Consider the following 22,347-nt stretch of genomic DNA (forward strand, 5'->3'; position numbering starts at 1 on the left):
TAAGAAAGCAAGCTGAGCAAACCAGGGGAAGCAAGCCAGTAAGTAACATCCCTCCATGGCCTCTGCATCAGCTCCTGCTTCTTGACCTGCTTGAGTTCCAGTCCTGACTTCCCTTGTGATAAACAGCAATGTGGAAGTAAGCTGAATAAACCCTTTCCTCTCCAACATGCTTCCTGGTCATGATGTTTTGTGCAGGGATACAAATCCTGACTAAAACAGTTGGCAAGAAGATGTGGGGTGTACATGGGAAGGCTGGGCCTTGGCAGCTAGACTCGCCATGGATCCCACTGTGTGCCCTCATCTCCTCACGCAGAGAAACCCAGTATTTGTAGAAACAACAGCAACTTTATTTTTCCACATGTGTGGTCAATGTGCGGTTGTCTGCTCTGAAACCGGGTGAATTCAGTGGCTCCCATATGTAAATATGAGGTGTGTGGGTGAGGGATGAGGGCACCCAACAGCGCAGGCTGACAGTGCCCAGTCTCAGGTCTTTGGGTTATGAAGTGAGAGGAGGGCTGGGTGGCCAAGAGGGATTAAAAATGGCCAGGAAATGGGTTCAGCAGAGAGGACAGATCCCAGCACACAAAGAGCTGAGAAGAGCTGAGAGCCCTAACATCCAGGCCAGGGAAGAGGTGGAGGCGCCATCAAGAAGAGAGTCGCCATTATTTTCATCATCACGTTGATAGCCAGAGATCTCCTTTGCTGAGAAGATCCCGATTGTTTTGGAGCCACCCAGTAAGGGTTTGATAGGTGGGGCCATGCACCCCTGAATGCCCACTGTGGAAGATAGTCCACCTGGAGGGTGAAGACAGGTCAGGGGCGGCACAGTTCAGCAGTGCAGGGAAACTCAGACCCATGAGTCCAGAACTCAGATACAGGAACTGCCACCCCTCCTCCCTCAGACCCAGGGATCCAGGCCCCAGTCCTCCACCCTCAGACCCAGGGGTCCAGGACCCAACCTCCTCCCTCAGACCCAGGGGTCCAGGACTCAGCCCTTTTCCATGTGAGACAGCCCATCTCTGCTCCCTCAGACTTGGGAGTTAGGGCACAACCCTCTCATCCTCAAACTCTGGCGTCCAGGTCCTTCAGCCCAGCAATCCAACCATCTGCACTCACCTCCCCGTAGCTCAATGTCACCTTTATAACAGTGAGTGGCACCCTGAGGGCAGGTGAAAAGTTTGGTGTTCTGGCAGGATCCAAATAACTGTACACACATGGGACACTGCACATCTCCTGGGGGAGGAACGTCTGAGAACAGAGAGAAGGGCTGAGTTGCATGCTCTCAACTACAGTCACCGGCTTAACTCCCAAGTGTCTGTGTCCCTCTATATCCCTGGATCCCATACCTGGATGAGGGAGGATGCTTAGAAGGACGCTGCTGCTGTTGGCTCCATTGCATAGGCGGGAAGAACAGAATCTGGTATAGGAAACCATCAGCATCCCAGGGGGCCGAGAGAATATGGAGACACCAACATTGTTCTGTGCCCCAGGTTTGCTGCAGCCTTTGCTCCCCAGGAGGGCTGATTTTTGTCCTGTGGGGTATGACAGTGAAAGCCAGGATCAGAAGGGGAGAGAGGCAAGGACTGGGAGGCCCGTTCTTGGGTCCCTCCCAATCATAGGGAGATTACAATCCCGGACAATAGCACAGGTCATATTGTGAATCTGCCAAAGACCAGCTCCAGACTGGCTCCCTCTGCTCTGCCTGTTACCAGGCCCCTCCACACACTGAACCCCTGTGCTAAGCTGCAGCCTCACCCTGATCAGCATCTCTTTTACCCTGCTGGGTTTCTCTCTACATTCTGCCCTCCAGACCACACTTGGCTCCCTGTGCTCTGCTTCTCTCTCCTTCCCACTTCCCTGTAGAGCTGCAGGACTCAGGCTTAGCAGAACCCAACGCAGGCATTCAGCATGCATTCATCTGTCCATCCTTCCCTGCCTCCATCCCTTCCTTCTTTTCTCTGTTTCTCTTGATCTTTGTCTCACTCTTGCTTTCTCTTTGACAGTCTCAGATAGCCCAGCCTGGTTCTGAATTCACTATACATGTGAGGGTAGCAATGAGTCTCAATGTAAGTGTCTCTTCTTTCCCAGCGCTGGTATCACAGGCACCCCCAGTTCACCTAAGGCTGGATGGAGATCAAGTTCAGGGCTTTGCACATGCTAAACAGACACTGTACCAACCACTGTACCACATCCCCAGCCGAGCACTCCTTCAAAGGATCCAGGTCATTAGGGATTCTGCATTCCAGCACCGTTCTTGTCTCTGGGCATGGGGCTACCATATATTACCCCGAAGCAAGAGGAGATGCAGAGGGAGGAGCCAGACAGAGATCTCAGGCATTAGGAGACTAGGCAGGATCTAGAGGGCCTGGCTGGAAGTAACCCAGTGCAGGAGTGTGGCCCTCCAGCTCAGCCAACATACCTACATCTATGAGCAGGAGTGTCTCTTGACAAATCTCATCAAGCTCACATGCCTGAGTCCCTGGTACAGTCCACTTGACAGCTTCCTCAGCAAGGCCATAGCCAAGCTTAAACATGATCCCCCTGTAACATGTCAGAGTATCTGTGGAGAGGAAAATCCAGGGTTTATGAGAGTCAGGTAGCACACCATGCCTGTGCCTACAGTTTGTGTGTTAGGGGAGAACATAACATCCTGAAGCACACTCCCTGTGCCCAGGCTGTGACATCTCTGCCTTGCATTAAGGAGGGACTCAGAACTCCAAGCCTCCAGGCCTCCAGCCCTCCTCACCCAGTTACTGCCTGAACCCCTTCAGGGGCCTCCTCTCAGAACCCTGTGAAGAAGGCTTGCCTCTCCACTGATGGCTCCTCTCCGGGCATTCTCTACTCCCCATCTGGTTTCATGTTCTCACTACAATAACAAGGAAGGAGGCCTGGAGCCATGTATGTCTGTGTGTATCTGTGTTGGTGCATGGTGGGGCTTGTGCCCATGGGCATGTGCTCAGAGGTCAACGCCAAATGTCTTCCTTCAGTAGATTTCAGTGTCTCTTGAGGAAATGTGGACTCACTCTTTTGGCCAGACACGGTAACCAGTCAGACTGGCTGTCTTCCCCAGCCCTGGGGTTGCAGACCCTTTACCAACAGAATCATGCCTAAGCATAATCTAGCTCCTTACACTGAAAAGTCCTAGATTCCAAACAAAACAGCTCAATATCTAGTGATGACTGAGCTCTGCTCCGTGCCTGGGTATGGAAATGGATCCCCACAGATGAGCCCATTGTATCCTCACCTCTTGTGTTTCTGAGACAGGCTCTTGCTCTGTGGTCCAGTCTGGTCTCTGCCTCAGGAGCACAAGGTTTACAGAGCCAGCTCCTATATTCACTGTTGGCTCCACTGTGCCATCTCCTAACCACAGCCCCAGCAAGTGACAGCATTCTCAAGGGAGGGCAGCAGACAGGAGGTGTTGAGGAGCATGCCCAATGTCACCCAGGCAGTAAGTGCCAGAGCTGGACTCAGAATCTGGGCTGTCACCTTAGCATCATGGTTGACCACACAATCTAGTTTGAGGATCCTGAACTTGGGCCTTTCCTAAGGGACCTCTCAGGATCATTACATTATCATGTGTGCCCCATCATGCAGAAATATTTGGAGCTGGGACAGCTGGGACAATGACTCCCAACCCTCTCAGTGGCCCAAGTGGGAGGCTGGACTTTTACTTGTTTCTGAGCCGCCCTCCTCCTGCAAAGCAGACCTGCACTCTCTCTGCTCCACCCCACCACATCCTCCCCATCTTCCTCAAAGGTAGCTCCTTTCCCCCAGTTGCTCCAGCTGCAGCTCTGCCCCCATTCTCATTCATTCTTTCTCTGCAGCCCACGTTGCAGTCCCCAGGGCATCCCGTGACTTGCTCTGCACAGTTTCTGCAGATCCTGAGCACTGTCTCCACCTCTAATGCTTCAGCCAGCAAAGATGACACAAGGTCTTTCCCTGCCCGTTGTGGGTCTCTCTGAGCACTATTCATTTGTCCTTCATCTTATTTACCACCCAGCAGCCCCCGGGTCCTCTTAAAGCATTAGGTAATCATATCTGGCCTCTGGGAAATCCTGAGAAACCCGAGAAGGCAGACACTTCGGGTAGGTCTCCATCTCTCTCTGAATAGAATTCTGACTTCTTAAACTGGCCCTCAGGGCCCTGTGTGACTTGACCTCTCTACTTCTTCATGGACCCATCCCCTTCTGCTTCCTCCTGGTTACTATGCCACAGATAAGACTCTTCAGGCTGGGGGTATGACATGGTGTCAGGGACCAATGGAAGACAGAAGGATGTGCCAGGGTGGGCAAGTTGCTCAGGTGTCAACAAGGGGAAGAGGAAGAGGCCAAAGAGCAATACAATGTCACTGTCCATGAAGGACTGCCTCCCTCAAGATCTGAGCAAGGTTCTGGGGACCCATGGGGGGCCAGCCCAGACAGGGAATGTGGCAGGCACGTGGCCTGCGTCTAGGTATGTGCACATGTTCCTGTCCCCAGTGTCATACTGCATTGCATCTGCCCCCTCACCCTGATGAATGTGGCTCAATGAAACTTGCAGTTTTCACATCCAAAGAGAGCTGGGGCCTACCATTCCCTCTGATGTAGACTTTAACTGCTTTAACTGCTGGGCTCCAGCCAACTGTTCCTCTGACCACTGCTCTGTTCCTCAGACAGGCAAATAGTGTGTTTCATGATCTCTTTGGGTCATTTTCAAAATGGTTTGCTGTGGGCATCAGAATGCTCACAACTAGCCCAACCTGTGAATCTTTGTAAGCGCTGTTCTGTTCCCTCAGACTTACCGCTCTTCCTCTGGCTCCTTCCCTCCCAGACATCCTCCACACCTAGCATCTGCCACTGGGTCTTTCTCAGTAAATACTCGCTGAATTGCCTAGCTGAACCCAGCAGGAATGGCAATGTTCCTCCAAGGCTTGGCTCTATGCCGAGAATTCATTACCTGCAGGATAACGGCTCTATTTCATGAAGCATGCCTGGGGTTTGTATGTATATTGTGTGGGGATGTGAGGGGTGTGCAGATATATGACGTGTGTGGTCTGGCTTTGTATGTGTGTCACTGGTATTATCTGTGTTTAGTTTATATGTGACTTGTAGCATATGCTTTCATGCAAATGAGGAACACAGGATCCAAGTGTGTGGGATGGGATGTCTGGTATGTATGAAGCACAGTGTGATGTATGTTTGTGGCTGTTTGTGCATTGTGTGGTATGCACAGTATATGTGGGATATGTTTTCTCTTTTTAAAAAATTTACTTTTTTATGTATGATATTTTTCCTATGTGTGTGAGTCTGTGAACCACATGTGTTCAATCCCTGTAGAGGCCAGAAAGGGGCACTGGATCCCTAGAACTGAAGTCACAGACTCGCTGGTCATCATGTGGGTGCTGGGAATTGAACCTGGGTCCTCTAGAAGAGCAGCAAGTGCTCTTAACTGCTGGGCCATCTCTCTACCCCCTGGCATACATTTGTAAAGCACACTTGCAGACTGTCAGTGTTCCATAACACTTCATTCACTTCATTCATTTCAGAGACTTCATTAACCTGCATCAACTGAAAGGAAGCAGACCACCCCAGCCTCTGCCTCTCTGTCTTTTGCAGTCTTCCATGGCTCCCCACCCTTGGGAGAAAGTACGCCCTAAGCTGGGCCTTCCCAGGAGTCCCAGCCATCATGATTCTACAGAGCTCTGTACCCATCACACCAGCTGTGGTTCCCTCCGTGGCCTTGCTGACTTCTCTACTTAGAGTAGCTTTCTCTTCATCCCCCACACAGCTCATCTTGAATATCACAGCTCACTACCATCAGCACCCTAGGCTCTTGTCAGCCCATCTCAGACAGCCTGTCTGTCCTATGCCAGGGGCCTTTGCACGCAGTTTCTTGGTGATGGATATTTTCTATTTTAGTGTGTGTGTCTGTCTCTCTGTCTCTCTGTCTGTCTGTCTCTGTGTGTGCATGTGTACATGCGTGTCTGTGTCTGTATGTGTGTACATGTTTCTCTGTGTGTCTGTCTGTCTGTGTCTGACTGTGTGTGTCTGTGTGTATATATACATGTGTGTCTGTGTCTGTGTGTGTGTGTATGTGTCTGTCTGTGTGTGTGCATGCATGTGCAAAGGTGGGACAAGGATGTCAAATGTCCTTTTCTACCACTTTCTACATTATTCCCTCCCTTGAGAACAGTGTCTCCGGTTGACCTGGAGATAGGTGACAGCAAGTAAGCTGCTGTGATCCTCCTGTCTCCACCTCCCACAGCACTGAGGTTACAGGTGCATGTGCAGCCATACTCAGCTTCTTAGGTGGAGGCTATGGCCCTGAGTTCGGATCCTTATGTTTGCACAGAAAGTTCTCTTACCCACAGCATCCTCTTCCCTGTTGCTAGCAAGCCATTTCTACCAAGAAACCTAAGACACTTCCCAGATGAAAACCTCTTTGATGCCAGCATCCATCTCTGTCAGTTCTGGACCCCCTTTTCTGTATTGTTACAGAATGAGCAAGCTGACTCTCCTCCACCCAGCCCAGGAGTCCCATTAGGCACAGATGGGGTATTACTCAACAAAGGATTCTGTGGGGACCATAGGGCCCTGCACAGCCTCACATCGGCATGCACACCTAGGGCTCCCAATTGATTCAGTCCGTGTCCAAGCAAGGCCAACGGCTTCCAGCCCATATCCTTAAGCTTCTGCTCTAGCTAGGGTTGTGCTCTTTCTCTGCAGGGCTTTAAGAGTTAATGACACACACGTATAAGGAGACAAGACTCTTCATCCTGTGATTTTTTTTTTCTTTCCCAGGGTGCAGGCAGCCTCATGGATAAATATGAATGAAGATGGTGAGGGGAATGGGGGATTCATCTAAATAAAGTGGAAGACCTGGGCTGACCAAAGGCCAGGGTGCGTGGAAATGTAATCAGAAATAAACACTTCATGTTCCAGATAAACCCTGCCAGGTGCCAGTCTCGAAGTGACCCTGTTGCACCCCAACTGTCCTCCCTCGTATGTCCAACCTCTCACATGTCAGGTGGAGCAGGCTCACTCTTCTCAAAATTATCTAAATCTCCCCTCAATGGGCTCTCATCTCCTGGCCTTGGGCCGCACTCCCTGCCTTTCTCCTTCAACTGGACACCTCTCTTTGGCCTCCCACCTCCCAGCCTCCATAGAGCATCAGGTCTCTTGTGCATGGCTGAGTGGGTGATACTCATTTAAATGGCAGGAGTGGCCTGGCCTCAGTTGATAACTGTGGGTGTCCCACACCCCATGAAGATCATTTTGCCTTGAGGTTGCCGTGCAAGGTGTGACCTAATTTTTCCCACATGCAACTCACTTGACAGAGGACTGCAGTGCTCACTCACATCCATAGGTCCAATTTTCTGTATGCCATTAAGCAGGTTGCATCCCGGCTGGGACATACAGCCCTGCACTTTCTGATTGGAGATGATCCCTCCTAGGATAGGAGAGAGGAGAGCCAAAGATGCTCACACCCATAGACCATGTGAGCCTCAGAGGTTAGCCCAGCTCTGGGAGGCTGGCTCCACACTCCTTGAGGCTCACCATGTTCAGTCCCCCAGGGTCCCCGTGTCCAGGCTTACCTCCATGGAGGCTGAGGACTCCACTGTAGCAGTGTGTGCTCCCTGCAGGGCAGACCTGCTCTGGAGCACTCTCACAGGCTTGTGCAGAAAAGCAGAGGGGGCAGCTCATGTTCCCTGGGGCTGGGAAGCAACAGACATTGTGAAGGACAGTGGAAAGCTCTTGGTTAGGATCAGACAGCCCTCTTTAGTTCCCTAACACTCCTCAGTCTCTCTAAGGAGCCTTCCAGGGCTCCTCTCTTACAGGCCCAGTGTCAGGCACTGGGGCTGTGGTAGCAGGTGAGCAAGAGGACTGGGAGAGTATAGGAAGAGCGTGTGGGGATCATTGAGGCTGACACAGACTTAGATAAGTCAAGTCGAGGAAGGACAAGAGACTTTACACACAACTGTTGCTAAATAGTTGAGGAGAATACCCATGTCCCAAATGACTCCAGAGAACACAGAAACATGAAGCCTGCCAGTTTAACAGCAGACAAGGAGAGTGGAGAGTTCCAGCACAATGCCAGAAGGCAGAAGAAACGCAACATCCTTGATTGAGAAGTGAGTGAAGCAAATGCAGCCATAAGGCAAGAGGGAAAAGAGGCAGGAAACCAGGCTTGGTCAGGGCCAGAGTATGAGACTGGGGCTTCATCAGAAAACCCACCCAGATTATCACAGAGATGTCTTAGCAGGTAATGTGCCTGCCACCAAGCCAGATGGCCTGAGTGTAATCCCTGGGACACATGTGTTGAGGGACAAACCAGACTCACAAAGGCTGTGCACACTCAGTGGTGCAAACAGGCAACCTCGACTCATGATTAAATACAGTAAGTGAAGAGAAAAATACAAGGTGATCTGGAGCTGGAGAGATGGCTCAGCAGTTAAGCATGGATAATGTTCTCCCAGAGGATCCAAGTTTGACTCCTAGCACCCATGGTGGGAGGCTCTCAACAACATATAACCCTACTTCCAGGGGATCCAATGTTCTTTCCTGGCCTCTGCAGGTGTCCGCACACCCATGTACATATACACACACATGCACACTCACACTCTAACACAACTAAAAACAATCTTTTTAAAATAAAAAATAAAAAAAAAATTGTACTTCATTCAAGATTGCTGGAAGCAGTCAGCCAAGGGAGTTTGGAATTACCGTGGTTCTCAGGAATTACTGAGAAGTGCAGATCTCAGGGAATCAAAGGTATGGAGAAGGGAAGGCCATAGAGAGGAGGGAAAGTGGGCAGTGGGCTGTGGAGAATGTGAGGGTAAAGTAGAGGGGGTGAGCTGGCTGGTTGCTCTCCAGGAAGGGAGAGAATACAAAATGTGTAGTGTAAATGGCTGTCTCCTCCCTCCACACGTCCGTCTGCTGGAACCCTGCTCCCCTCTCTCCCTCGAAGCCAGTCGGCTTCCTTCTAATGCCTTCAGGCACCTGTCACTAGAGGTGGAGCCCAGAGAGGGGCTGTGGTAGACAGGTCATTGCAGAAATCTTTCTCCCGGCATACTCGGGTGTAGGAGGTGACAGACAGGCCTGGGCCAGTTCTGTGCTCCGTGACTTTGGCTTCTTGGTCCTCTGCGGCAGTGCAGCCCTTCGTGAGAACCAACTTCACCTGCTCTCCTGGACAGATAGAAGGGGTCAGGCTGGGGTGGAGGTTGGGGCTGTTGTCCAATAGATATAAGGGAGCAGGGCCAAGTACAAGGGGGTGGGTCTCAGTTCAGAGGGGCTTCCTACCGTTCTCTATCATCATCAGCGTGTCTTGGCAGCCTTCACCCACATCACAGGTTTTCTGGCCAGCCGTCCACTGGAGAGGCAGATTCGATTTATCCTGCACGGTCTCTAGAGTCCCGTGCTGGCATTTCAGAACCTCTGCAGCTAGAAAGAAGAGAGCAAATCCCTCTCAGTAAGGGACTTCATTCACAGGCAGCATCAGGGTACCCTTCCAGAATCTTCTCTCATGCTGCTCAAGGCAGGAAGCCTTGGTGCTGGACACATCCAGCCCATGCCCTTGAATCTCAGGGTCTAGCTGTGGGAAAAAAAAAATAGCCGACACAGAGATTAATGCTGGTTGAGCACGCTCAGTCCCCCGAGCGGGTGTAAAGTTAGAGAGACACAGGCAGAAGGGGAAACTGAGGCAGAGTCTGAGAAGACCTGGTGAGCAAGGACTCCTACTGGATCTTCCTTCCCTGCCTTGGCTCCCAGTTGCCTTACTGTCCTTATGGAGGCAGTCCACAGTATTCTGCTAGGCCCTGTGTGCAGCAGGCAATGCAGTTGAGTGCATAGTGGGGGCACTCTAGAGTCCCCCACTTAACCCTTGCCCTCTGAATGTACCTCAAGGACCCTGCTTCTCTCTGATTTTCACTTCTATGAAGCAAGGCCACTGGGGTCTCACAGTCCTGTGTGTGAGGATGCCTGAAGACAGAGGAGAGAATGGGAGTTTGTCAAATAGAAGGCAGAGACCCAAGGTCACCCGAAGGTTAAGCTTGTGGGAATATGGCTGGCATACATACACCAGGGAGTTGTTCTCCTCTGAGACAGGCTCTCATGTAGCCCAGGCTAGTCTCAGACTTGCTGTATAGCCAGGGATAACCTTGAACTTCTGATCCCCCTGGCTCTAACTCTTGAGAGCAGGGATGGCAGGCTCGCACCACCACTGCAGTTTACTTTGTGCTGGGGATGGAGCCCAAGGCTTCAGGCATGTGTGAGTGCTTACAAGAGGACCAGAGTCCAAATCCCTAGTATCCCATAAACCCAGCACTTGGGAGTGGGGGCTAGCCAGCCTAGTGTGCATATACCAACACATGTCACACTCAAGAATATGGAAAAATTCATTACATTAGTAGTAATGAAATGTGTTCCTAAACTTAAAAGAACAAGAAAGAATTGTCATTTTCAAAGAAGAAGAAAAAAAGAAAAAAAGAAAACCAAGCAAACAGAACTCAGGGTCATTACATTCCATAAAGTAGGCCCGAGTCAGAAAGACAAACATTTCATATGTCCTCTCCTATGTTAGCACACATACACACACACATGCACATGCATAAATATGTATGACTTGAAGGAAGAAAGGGGACTCTTTGGGAAGAAGGGACTCAAAAGAAGAAAGAGAGGACAGGAAGGAAAGGGCATGTGACAGGAAATGCCCTTCCGCAACCCCATACAATGAATATATGGTAAAGACAGATTACAAAGGGATGCAACCAGTGCAAAGAAGCCTGCTGTCAGAACTAAGGCTGCTGCGCGCCACTGCACCAACACTGGCACGGAATCCCATGCGAAGAGACCACCTGTGCCCACACATTCTTCCCACTGACCCCTCATCTCCCACGCAGACAGGCTCACCTGGGCCAGGATCATGGTTTGTTTTTGTTTTTGTTTTTTATTGTTGTTTTTTGTTTTGTAATTACATTTATTTACTCTATGGGCATGTGCACATCACAGCATGCAAATAAGGCTCAGGGAACAACTTGGGGTGGATGTCCTCCTTCCACCATGTGGGTTTCAGGGATAGAACTTAGGTCAATAGGAGTTATACACTAGGCCACCTTACCAATCACTGGTCCAGAGTCATTTAAAGCATCTCTCAATGGCTTCTCGTCCCTAGGGCCACAGTCTCTCTTTGGTCCCCAGCCTTTCAGCCTCTGGAGGGTCTCAAGTGCACACACTGGAGTGAATGACGCTCATTTAAATGGCCTCTGTTGATGGCTTCCTTTTGCCAGGAGGCTGCAGGAGAGGCTTGGCCTTGTTTTTCCACACTCAACTCACCTAACTGAAGACCGCAGCCCTCACGCACATTTATGGGTCCGATTGTCTGGGTGCCGTTGAGCAGGTTGCAGTCTGACTGGGACTGGAATGCGCATCCCTGCACCTTCAGATTAGAGATGATTCCTCCTAGGATAGGAGGAGAGCAGAGAGACAGAGATGCTCACACACATAGACCACGTGAGCCTCAGAGGCTAGCCCAGCTCTGGAAGGCTGGCTCCACACTCCCTGAGGCTCACCATGTTCAGTTCCCCAGGGTCCCCGTGTCCAGGCTTACCTCCGTGGAGGCTGAGGATTCCACTGTAGCAGTGTGTGCTGCCTGCAGGGCAGACCCGCTCGGGTCCATTCTGAGGACAGCCATCTTTAGAAAGGCAGAATGGGCAGCTCAGGTTTCCCAGGCCTGGGAGAGGACAGACACAATGAGGGGTCGTGGGAGGGCCTTGTTGGTCCTAAGAATGAAGGTACTCTGGATCTCATGAGGGCCCAAGGACAAGAATACTGTGTCTTAAGTGGGCACCACACCTGAAGGCAAGAAAGACCTGTTGAGCCCTCAGGGCTGAGAGCCAGAGCCTGCTGATCAGCAGTTTCTTTTCTGTGTGACTGGATAGACATATAGACTTGGCCAAGGATAGGAAGGGGAGCTCTGGAAGATACCAGTGACTTCAAAGACTATCAAATGGTCAAAGAGGACAAGGTGCCAATATTCCAGAGAAGTAGTCCTCATACTCTGCTTAACAAGTACCAGGTAAAAACAGTGGGAAGTTATAGGCCAGTAACCTTTAGCAAGGAGAAATATGACAAATCCAAAGGAGACATGCCTGAACATCCCTAGCATAGAGAAAAGGGCCATTCAGGATGAGCAGGGTCAGGCTATGGCCAGAGTCTCTGGTGATTTAGCATCAGAAAAACCACCCCATGGGCTGGGAAGAAGTTCTGTGGGCAAAGTGCTTGCTGTAGAGCTCCGCCCCCACCCTTTCAAAGACTCAAGGGGTAGCTCACTCTCATAGTGCCAGAGCTGGGGCAGCAGAGATAGGTTGGTCCTTGGGATTCACTGGCCAGCCAGTGTACCCTCATCGGTGAGCTCAAGGCCAATGAAAGACCCTGTCTCAAAAAATAACGTGTATGTTTTCTGAGTAATGTCACCTGACGTTTCCTTTGGCTTCCACACAACTGCATGCATGCATGCATGTGCATGCGCGCGCACGCGCGCGCACACACACACACACACACACACACACACGCGTACAAGCATACATGCACACACGCACCCGCTCATACACGTGTGTGCAAGCACACACACACACACACACACACACACACATGCTCACGCACAAGGGAAAAGCCACCCAGCTCACTGCTCCATGACTATGAGACAAGTGGGCTAGGGAGTTTAGACATGTAGAATACAGGGCATATGGGAAGAAAAAAGAACAGATGGAGTTTGAGAGGGAAGAAGTCCAGGGTGGGACAGACTTGGTGGGACAGAGTGTGCAAGCTAGCAAAGGACAGCCTGTAAAAGAACAGCCCTTTGTGCTCTCTTTAGAAACACAGCTCAGTCCTTCATTCTGTCACCCCTTCTCCCACTCGTGTGGCCCCACCTCCCTCTAGCACCTGGGACAGGTAGTGGGACCCAGAGAGGATCAGTGGAGGACAGGTCATTGCAGAAGTCCCTGTGGCGGCACACATGGGTATAAGACACGATGGAGAAGCTGGGGTCTAGCCTGTGCTGAGTGATTCGGGGCTCGTGATCTTCATTCGCTGTGCAGCCTTTGGTGAGCAACAGGTTCACTTCAGGTCCTGGAAGGAGAGAGGGAGACTGGAAGGGTAGGGTTGAGGTGCCTGATGGGGTGTTATGTCTCAGAAGTGGGGCAGGCTGCTAGCAGTGAGATGGTGGGTGGGGCCTGGGTGCTGGAAGGACCCTGAGTCTAGGCCCCAGAGTGTGGCTTCAAGAATTCCAGGCAGAACTGGGGCCGGAAGTGGGGCGGGGCCTGGGCCGGAGGGCGGGTCTCACACAGAGGCTCTCTTCTCACCATTCCGAATGAGCAAGGCAGTTTCCTGGCACCCTTCGCCGATATTACAAGTCTGCCAGGTGGTTGTCCAGGCCAGGGGCAGCGACAACACTTTCCTTAGGGCGTCTATATGCCCACTCCTGCATTCTAGTGCCTGAGCACCTGGAATAGGAGGAACAAACCTATAGCAAAAGGTCTTCCAGCTTGATTCCCACTGGCTAGCCACCCTAAGCCGCCTCCACGCTACGTGAAGCGATGACACCCAACCCAACTCAACCAACGATGACATGGGCAAACAGATTAAAACTCAAACAAGGCCAGCATGGCACAAGAGGTTATGATACATATCGACAAGCTTGCCCACGTGAGTTTGATCCCCAGAACTCACTCCTCTGACCTCCACTAGCGCGCACACACACACACACACACACACACACCAAGCAAATAAGGTAAATGTACTAAAATATAAATAAAACAGGAACACTTGAGGAACCCTCTAAAATTTGTGTGTGTGCATGTGTGTGCAGATGTATGTGTGTGTGCAGGTACATGTATGTGCAGGTATGTGAGCATTCATGTGTATGTGCAGGTGTGTATGTATGTAGGTAGGTATGTGAAGGTGTGGGCACGTGTGTGTGCAAGTATGTGAGCATTCATATCTGTATGTGTGTGTGTGTGTGTGTGTGTGTGTGTGTGTGTGTGTAGAGGCCAGAGGTTGATGCTGGGTATCCTCCACCTTATCTTTTGAGATGGAGACTCTCCCTGAACCCAGACTTCATCGACTGGCCAGCCAGTGGGCTCTCCCTGTTCCCAGCCTCAATGCTAGGGTTCTGGGTGTGTGTTGTCATGCTCAGTTTTACATGGGTGATGAGGTGTCAAACTCTGGACTTCATGCTGTGTGGCAAATACTCCCCCTGCTGAGCCCTCACCCCAACCCCCTTGACACACTCTCCCTGATGCTCTAAGGGTTCAGATGACACAGACATATTAGGAAATTGAGGCGGGGCCAGGTAAAACCATGCACCTAGGGAAGATATGACTCGTAATACATTTTCTCCATGATACCTTCCCTTACCTTGCAACCCTTGTAAGAACTCAACAGCTACCACAGTTCACCAAGCAAGTGCCACGGTGGCTGTGTGTGGGTGACCAAGTAGGGACACTCTTGAACACCCCCTTCCGCTGTCACCCTCCCACCCCCTACCCCCGCTTAACTCTTTCATTAACTCTCTGTCATAGCCTTAGCCCTCTTGACTCTATTCCCTGGTTTTCTTTCCTATGGAGCATGGCTGCTGGGTATCATAGCTGAGGATGGGAGACGGTGATGGAGAGCCTGGAGGTGGTCAAAAGGAACTATGAGTCCCAGAGTGATGCCTGCCGGGTCCTGTGTGTAGAATGAGGACAACCAAGCACTCAAGACGGTGTACCTGGCACTTTCCCACTGTGCCCATCTCTCCACAAGCACAGCCCCAGAGTTAGTTAAAACTCCCCATGAGGCTTTTGTCTCCTAGCTTCTCTCTCCCCCCTCTCACTCTCTCTCCTTTACCTGGACACCTTTCAGTGTTGCTGCCATAGCCTCCCTGGAGAATCTCCTCACTTGCTTGCACCCATCTGAGTGAGTGTCACTCCTTCAAATGTCTGGGTTGGCTAGGCATGATCGATGGTTTGGGGTGTCCCACACTGCACAGGATCATCTTGACTCAGGTTGTGGAGCCAGGGATTGCCTCCTTTTCCTGTGAGAAACTCACCTGACTGGGAACTGCAGTCTTCACGCACCTCTATGGGTCCGATTGCCTTAGTGCCCCTGAGCAGTTCACAGCCTGGCTGTGGTGTGCAGCCCTGCACTCTCAAATTGGTGGCAGTGGCCCCTAGGAAAGGAGGAGATGGGGAGAGACAAAGAAGCAAGCCCAGCTGCAGGAGGCTAGCCCTGAATCAGGAGGCTGGCCCTGCTGCAAGAGGCTATCCCTACTCCCTGCTGGGTTTTATGCCCTGCCTCAGTTTACCTCCACTTCCCAGACACCAGATCTCAACTTCCAGCTTTCTTCATCCATACATCCAGGGTCACCATGTCCAGGCTTACCTCCCCGGAGCTTGAGGACTCCGTCATAGCAATGTGTGCCTTCAGGGCAGACCTGCTCAGATGCACTCTCACAGCCGTGGGTTGAAAGGCAGTGTCGGCAGCGCAAGGTCCCTGGCACTGGAAGTAAGCAGAAGCAGTGAGGGACAGTGGGAGGTTTCTGGATTTGGTTCAGAAAACCCCCAACTCCCCCCCCCCCCCAGTATGCCTCAGTGTCTCTATGTAGCCTAGATGCAGGGAATTTGAGTTGCAGTCTAGTAGGGGAACAAAAGTAGAGAGAGGGCCGGGGAGGCCCTGGGGCCCAGAGCTCCAGAGCACCATTTTCCCAGGTGAGGTCTGAGAGGAGACTCATGAGCTGCACAGAGACAAGGAAGAATGAGGATGTCCCAAAGGGACCACTGGGTTTATAACCAACTTGTTTTAAAAACAAGATTGATTTGTATTCTTTTTAGTTATGTGTGTTTGTGTGTAGACAGAGACTGAGTTTGCACGTGTGTGTAGGCACCCACACTTCATGTTCTTTGGAAACAGAGTTACAGGAAGTTGTGAGCCAGCCAAGGTGGGTGCTGGGAACTGAACTTGGGTCCTTTCTTAACTGCTGAGCCATCTCTTCACCCACCCCCACCCCCATTGACTCCCAACTTCTATGAAATAACCAAGGGAAAGAGAGCTGTCCTGTTCTTAAGCTACTTACTTCAGAATAGAGAGATGCAAAGCATTGTCTTGAACTATTTCTAGTGCCAAGCAATGAGACAGGAATGTTCTAGGCTAATATTCAATAGGAAGGAAAAATGCAAAACACACTAAATGTGACATCAGAGATCCAAATCAGCCTTAGAGAAAGCAGAAAGAGCAGGGTGGGGACACGGCCTCTCTGAGATGGTTCGGCATCAGGAAGCCCACTCAGTCTCCTAGTCCAAAATTACCGGGGAAAGGGACCAGGGGTATTAATGAGGTGCATAAAGACAAAACCAGCATAGCAGGGAGGACTATACAGGAAAGAACCACAGAAGAGATGCACAGTGAGCAACCAGGAAGGGACCTGAAGAATGTACAAGTGTTGAAGGTCAAGGTGGAGGGAGCTAACAGATGCCAGCTAGTGGAATTGGTGGTGGTGATTTTAAATAGCCCCAAGAGTGGGATGTTACTCAGTGGTGTTTGCCTAGAATCCTCGAGTGAAGGGCTGTGGGTGTGGCTCAGTAGTAGAGTCCCTGCCTAGAATTCCCCAGTGAGGGGCTGGGGGCATGGCTCAGTGGTAGAGCCCCTGCCTAGAACCCCCCCTTGGTGTAGCTCAGTGGTAGAGAGCAGTTAACCTAGGATATTACAAGGCCCTGGATTCTATCTTCAGTACCATCAAAAATAAAAAATTACAATAAAATAAACAGTCCCTGTGTTTTGGGTTGTTTGTTTGTTTGTTTGTTTTTTGGAGATAGGGTTTCTCTGCGTAGCTTTGGCTGTCCTGGAACCCACTCTGTAGACCAGGCTGGCCCCGAGCTCAGAAATCCACTTTCCTCTGCCTCCCAAGTGCTAGGATTAACGGCGTGCGCCACCACTGCCCACCACTTCCTGTGTTTTTACTTTTACCTCACACCCCTGTCTTTCCTCCAGATAGCCCCTTTCCCTTCTCCAGGGATTTGCCTCCCCTGGTACCTGTGTCTGGGGGCGGGGTCCAAAGAGTTTCTGTTGTAGACAGATCATTACAGAAGTCCCTGTTGCGGCATACATGAACGTAGGAGACGATGGAGATTCCTGGACCTGTTCTATGCCTGATGAGTTGAGCCTTTTCCTTTAGATTCCTGGCACATCCCTTAGTGAGAACCATGTGAACTTCATGTCCTGGCAAGAGAAGGGGGCTGATGGGAATACAGACCGACTTCCCAAGACCTCCCATGTCTTAGTGTGAGGTGCTCTCCTTGCCAGCAAGGAGCTGACAGGGCACAGGAGTGACGGAGTCCTAGATACCAGTGCCTTGGGAGTGAGTTATGGGGTCCGTCCCAGGATGTTTGGGGAGGGCCTAGTGAGAAGAGTGGAGTTTCTTCTCACCATTCTGTGTTAGCATCACTGTTTCGTAACACGCCTCGCCAGCCTCACAGGTTTTCCAGCCAGTCGTCCAGCTCAGGTGCAGATCCGATACATTATTCACAGTGTCCAGTTCTCCACTGTTGCAATCCAGAGCCTGTGAACCTGGGTAGGGAGATCAAATTCATCTTAGCAGCTTCCCCAGCTTCAGGCCCCAGGAGACTCCTTCCTGGTGGGACACAACGACGCAGCATAAGCACCAACAAGTCGGTCGTTTTTGTGGACCGTCCCTGATGCTCCCCAAAGCCGGAGTCCTTGGTGTGCATGGCATCCAGCCTACATCTTTCATGCTTTTCCATCTAGTTGGGTAAAGATAGGCACCAAGCTGGGACAATGTGGCTCCCTTGGTGAAGTGTGTGCTATGCAGGAGAAAGGGTCTGAGTCGGTCTCCAGCGCTCATGGGAAAGCTGAGCGTGAGAGGACCTGAGTTCGGATTCCAGCACCCACAACAGACAGCTCATGGCCACCTATAGCACCTGCTCCAGGGTATTCTTTTCTGGCCTCTCTGGGAACCTTCACACATAAAACAAACAAAACAAAAACAAAAACAAAAACCAAACAAACAAAAAAAAACCCAAAAAACAAAAAAACCAACCTCCTCAAAAAGCTGTGTTTATGGCACATGCCTGTCATCCTCATGCTGGGAAAGCAAACACAGGTAGATTCTTGGGGTTCACTGACCAGCAAGTCTAACGTAATTCTAACGTAATTGGCAAGTTCCAGACCCTTGAGAGACCACACCTCAAAGGAGGTAGGTGGCGTTCCTGAGAATGATGTCTGGGGTTGTCCTCTGACCTCCACACATATGTGCATATGGACATAAGACACACACATGCACCCACTCACACGTGAACACCCCCACATATGCACCCCCCACACCCATTAAAACAAAACACTTCCAGGAGACCTAGGCTTCCCTAGGCAATGTTATGAGTAACTCATCACCCTCACAGAAATGCCAGCAGGTGATTCTGAACCGACTGTAGCGAAATATTACATAGCAGTTCTTTTCTTCCTTGCCTTTTCTCCTCCTGGCCCCGATTGAGAGAACCCAGATCTGGTTCAGTGTCAGCTGAGGTACCTGCTGCTTTAACTCGGTCCTTTACTTCTGACCGTGACCACACCACCTTTCTTCTCTCTTTCAGCTGCGCATCTCTTGCAGACACATTCTCCAGCCTTCCAGTCACCCCAAAGAGTCGGTCCCAACTGCCCCCCCTTACAGTGAGTGATAAGCATCTGGATTTTGGGGGAATGTCTGGTGGCTTTAAGGGTTCAATGCTTTACAAAGATCAGACTCACCTAACTGAAGACCACAGTATTCGTTCATATACAAGGTCCCAATCACCTTGGTGCCGTTGAGCAGGTTGCAGTCTGGCTGGGGCATGCAGCCCTGCACCTTGAGATTGGTCTTGATGATTTCTAGGAAAGAGAGAGAGGAGGAGAGGAAGAGAGGGAGGTGGAGGGGCAGAGAGAGAGAGAGAGAGAGAGAGAGAGAGAGAGCTGACATAGAACTATCCAAGTCTCAGGCAAATCTAGCTTCAGGAGGCAAGCCCTACTTTCTTGTAGGTTCCACACCCAACTTCAGTTTACCCTCGTTCTCCAAGACACTCATATATCAATCATCTACGACAGGTTCATTCTCCCAGGGTCCCCGTGTTCCAGCTTACCTCCCCTGAGCCTGAGGACTCCATTGTAGCAGTGTGTGCTTCCTGCAGGGCAGACCTGCTCCGGTGCATTCTCACAGCCGTCCTTAGAAAGGCAGAGCGGGCAGCGCAGGGACCCTGGGACTGGAGGCGACAGATTCAGTGAGGGGCAATGCAGCCGGAAGGCCTTTAGTTTGGTTCAGAGACTTCCTCCCCACTCAGTTTTCCCAACATGCCCTGCTGGGGCTCCCCTCATATGGGTCCAGCTGCGGGGGGTGGGGGGGATCAGGCTGTGATCTACTTGGGAGGGATCAAGGACAGAGGTTGGGGGAGAGCAGAAGAGAGTCTGGGGCTGAGGCTGAGGGAGAGATGGAGAGGGGGCTTTTGAGACAGGCGTAGACAGAGACTAGGCCAAGAAAAGGAGGGGGGCTCTAGAATGAAGCCATAGTTTCGCTCACAGCGTCTGCAAAACAGTGAAAGAAAATAAACATTGATTGAGCAACTCCTTCCAGCACACCGTTGCCCCAACAACAGCAAAGGCAGTGAGAAGTTTCAGGCCAGGACTACTAAGGATCCATTCCTTGGAAACATGAGGACCTGTTTTCAAGTTTCCAGCACCCTTGTATGAAAGCAGGTACATTTGCCTACTGATAATCCTAATACATAAGAGGCAGAGGCAAGTGGATTCCTGAGGCTTGCTGGTCAGCTGGCCTCACCTAATCTGTGAGCTAGCTCCAGGTTCCATTGAGAAACCTTTTTTCAAAGACATTAACTGGATGGTTTCTGAGGTCTCTGGCTCCCACACATATTCACGCACACACACACACACACACACACACACACACACACACACACACACATGCACCTGTACACACAGAAACACAGGTACACCTACATCCTCATACAACATCCAACCAATCAACAAAGTTGGAGGGCAATGCCCCTTATGAAAAGGAAACACAGAAAGCCCTGTGTGAGAGCCACCACGAAACTGATCCCAGGCACACGGAAGGAGGGGTCATGTGGGAAGAGTTGGGGTAGGCTGGCGGTTTGACATCAGAAACTATGGCCAGCTCATGGGTCCAACACTGTGTAAAATGCTGGCAGGAGTGCTCTGAGGCAGGATGCAGGGAGGAGTGGGTGAGAAGAGAAGGAGGCTGAGTGAACTGGAAGAGGGGAAAAGGACAAAATTACAGTCAAGGGTGGGATAGAGCCAGGGAGCTGAGTGTCTACAAAAGAATAACCCCAGGTGGCCATTTCTATCTCACAGCCTCTCCCTTTCCTTATGACAATCCCTCCCCTCCCATCCTCTTCCGCCATCCTTCCTCCACGGGGCACCTGTGGGTGTGGGTAGGTCCCCAAGGATCTTAGTGCTGTGTGCATCGTTGCAGAGGTCACCATGGCGACACACATGGATGTAGGAGACGACAGAGAGCCCAGGGCCTGTCCTGAGCCAGGTAACCCTTGGCTCTTGGTCCTCAACCTTAACACAGTCCTTGATGACCACCAAGTTGATCTGGGGTCCTGGATGGACAAGAGAAGACAAGTAAAGGTGGGGACTGGAATGTCAGGGTCCTGGAGTGAGTTTTGGCACCCTCATGTAGGTGAGACACTAGACAAGAGGGGACTGGGCATGGACGGGTTGTTCCTGCCGGCTAAGGAAGAGCTCCTCCCATGGATGCAGGAGGCCTGAGGGCAGTGGAGCAGGTCTTTGCACGGAGGTTGTTCTTACCATTGTACAGGAGCATCACCAAATCTTGGCAACCCTCCCCGGCCTCACAAGTTGTCTCATCCATTTCCCACTCGAGAGGTAGCTCTACCACGCTCCTCACGGTCTGTATTCTGCTTCTCCGGCAGGTCAGAGCTGGGACACCTGGGATGGGATGAACAGCACCGTTTCAGCTGCTTGGTTACCTTATCCCACTCTCTGGAACAGACACACTCCTTCCTGGGCTGGATTTCTTACGCACAGGGTAGCAAGGTCCAGACCCCCAAGAGGGTCAGCACTGATATAGGATTCATGACTCCAGTCTGTGGCTGGGAATTTCTTCAGTGCTCTTTGAGCAGGAAGTGCAACCCTTTTTATAGCCAGTATTACCCAAGGCAGTCCAGGAAATGGGGGATGGCAGAAGGGGGACCTTGCAATACGAGCCAGGTGGGGGCCCCACCCTTAATCTACCGCATGAGAGCCTAGGCTGCTTGCATCCGCTTGCATAGTACTTCCCTCACCCCCACCCCCACTGAAAAGTACATAACCAGCCCCATTGTTCCTCGGGTGCAGGAGTACAGACTCCAGCCTCCATCCCCTAGAACAAGGGTTAGACTCCCAGACCCTCTTCCCACAGGCTTGAAGGACCTGGTCTCAGCCTTCTTGCTACTAACCCAAGAGTCCAGACCCCAACAACTTCCCTCAGAGCTCGGAGTCTAAGCCCCAGCCTTCTTTCCCTCTGCTCTAGGGATTTAGACCCCAGCCGCCCTCCCTCAAACGTAGGTGTACAGACCCTGGCCCTCCTCCTTCAGGCCTGTAGCTCCAGGCTGCAACCCTCCTTCCTCAGACCCAGAAGTCCAGATCCAGCCTCCTCTCTCAGACCCAGCTCCTTCTACAATAAGGGCTGGGGGTATTCTGATTTCTGCTAACCCTATGGCTCTTTAGCCGCCTGTGTGGCACCTGCTTCCAAGTACTACAAGAATCCTGTTTCTTCACTTCAGGGCTACTTAGCTACCTTCTAGCCAGGTGGAGAAATGCCTCGATCATCTCTGAGGATATTGTGAAGTGTTGTACCCTTCCTGGCCTCGCCTCTGTTTCCCCACTGGAGATCTATTCCCCTTTGCCTTTCCTGATCTTTCTACGCTGCTTTTCTATTTATTCTCCACCTTCCAGGCTGTTCTGTGTGTCCTTGTCCTCACAGAACAATGTAGGTCCTGGAGTCTTCACTTCTCTCCCATCTGGGAAGGAACTGAATATGGTAGTAGTTGTGGTGATTATCTATGGAGACGGAACATATTTCTTGGGGGTGGGGGGCTGGAGAGATGACGGCTCAGCAGTAAAGAGCGCTGGCTGCTTGAATGGAAACGTCATGCTCAGTACCCAGCACCCACATCGAGACTCACAATCACGTATAACTCTAGCCACAGGACATGGGCGTGCGTGTGTGGGGTGCAATACATACCTGAAGGCAAAACACTGATACACATAAAATGGAAAAATAAAATAAAATAAAATAGATACTTCT

At 51.2% G+C, this 22,347-nt stretch overlaps 1 protein-coding gene across 2 annotated transcripts; it reads right to left on the reverse strand.

Moving 5' to 3' along the window:
* Positions 1-325: 325 nt before the first annotated feature.
* Positions 326-21,156, reverse strand: LOC116100411 (CD177 antigen-like). Of its 2 annotated transcripts, XM_031384223.1 has the most exons (16): positions 21,085-21,156; positions 20,847-20,987; positions 20,453-20,638; positions 19,139-19,258; positions 18,771-18,890; positions 17,436-17,576; positions 11,584-11,706; positions 11,310-11,435; positions 9,279-9,419; positions 8,979-9,164; positions 7,574-7,693; positions 7,309-7,428; positions 2,420-2,560; positions 1,347-1,532; positions 1,117-1,248; positions 326-795 (listed from the first exon to the last, which is right to left on the reverse strand). In XM_031384223.1, exons 1-16 carry the CDS (start codon positions 21,134-21,136, stop codon positions 557-559), a joined length of 2,274 nt encoding a protein of 757 aa, XP_031240083.1. In that variant the 5' UTR covers positions 21,137-21,156; the 3' UTR covers positions 326-556. The 2 variants fall into 2 exon arrangements, with proteins under 2 accessions (XP_031240083.1, XP_031240084.1); XM_031384224.1 differs by lacking the exon at positions 8,979-9,164.
* Between the last annotated feature and the right edge of the window lie 1,191 nt (positions 21,157-22,347).

This window comes from Mastomys coucha, unplaced genomic scaffold (genome assembly GCF_008632895.1).
Source record: "Mastomys coucha isolate ucsf_1 unplaced genomic scaffold, UCSF_Mcou_1 pScaffold21, whole genome shotgun sequence".
Lineage (NCBI taxonomy): Eukaryota > Metazoa > Chordata > Mammalia > Rodentia > Muridae > Mastomys > Mastomys coucha.

Excerpts from the sequence above, each read along its gene's own strand:
- LOC116100411 (XM_031384223.1), bottom strand. The coding sequence starts at position 21,136 with ATGAATCCTATATCAGTGCTGACCCTCTTGGGGGTCTGGACCTTGCTA. Across the intron at positions 17,577-18,770 it reads ATACTGTGGTCTTCAGTTAG|GTTCACAGGCTCTGGATTGC; the intron begins GTGAGTCTGATC and ends CTCCCTACCCAG. Across the intron at positions 1,533-2,419 it reads ACTCCTGCTCATAGATGTAG|GACAAAAATCAGCCCTCCTG; the intron begins GTATGTTGGCTG and ends CATACCCCACAG.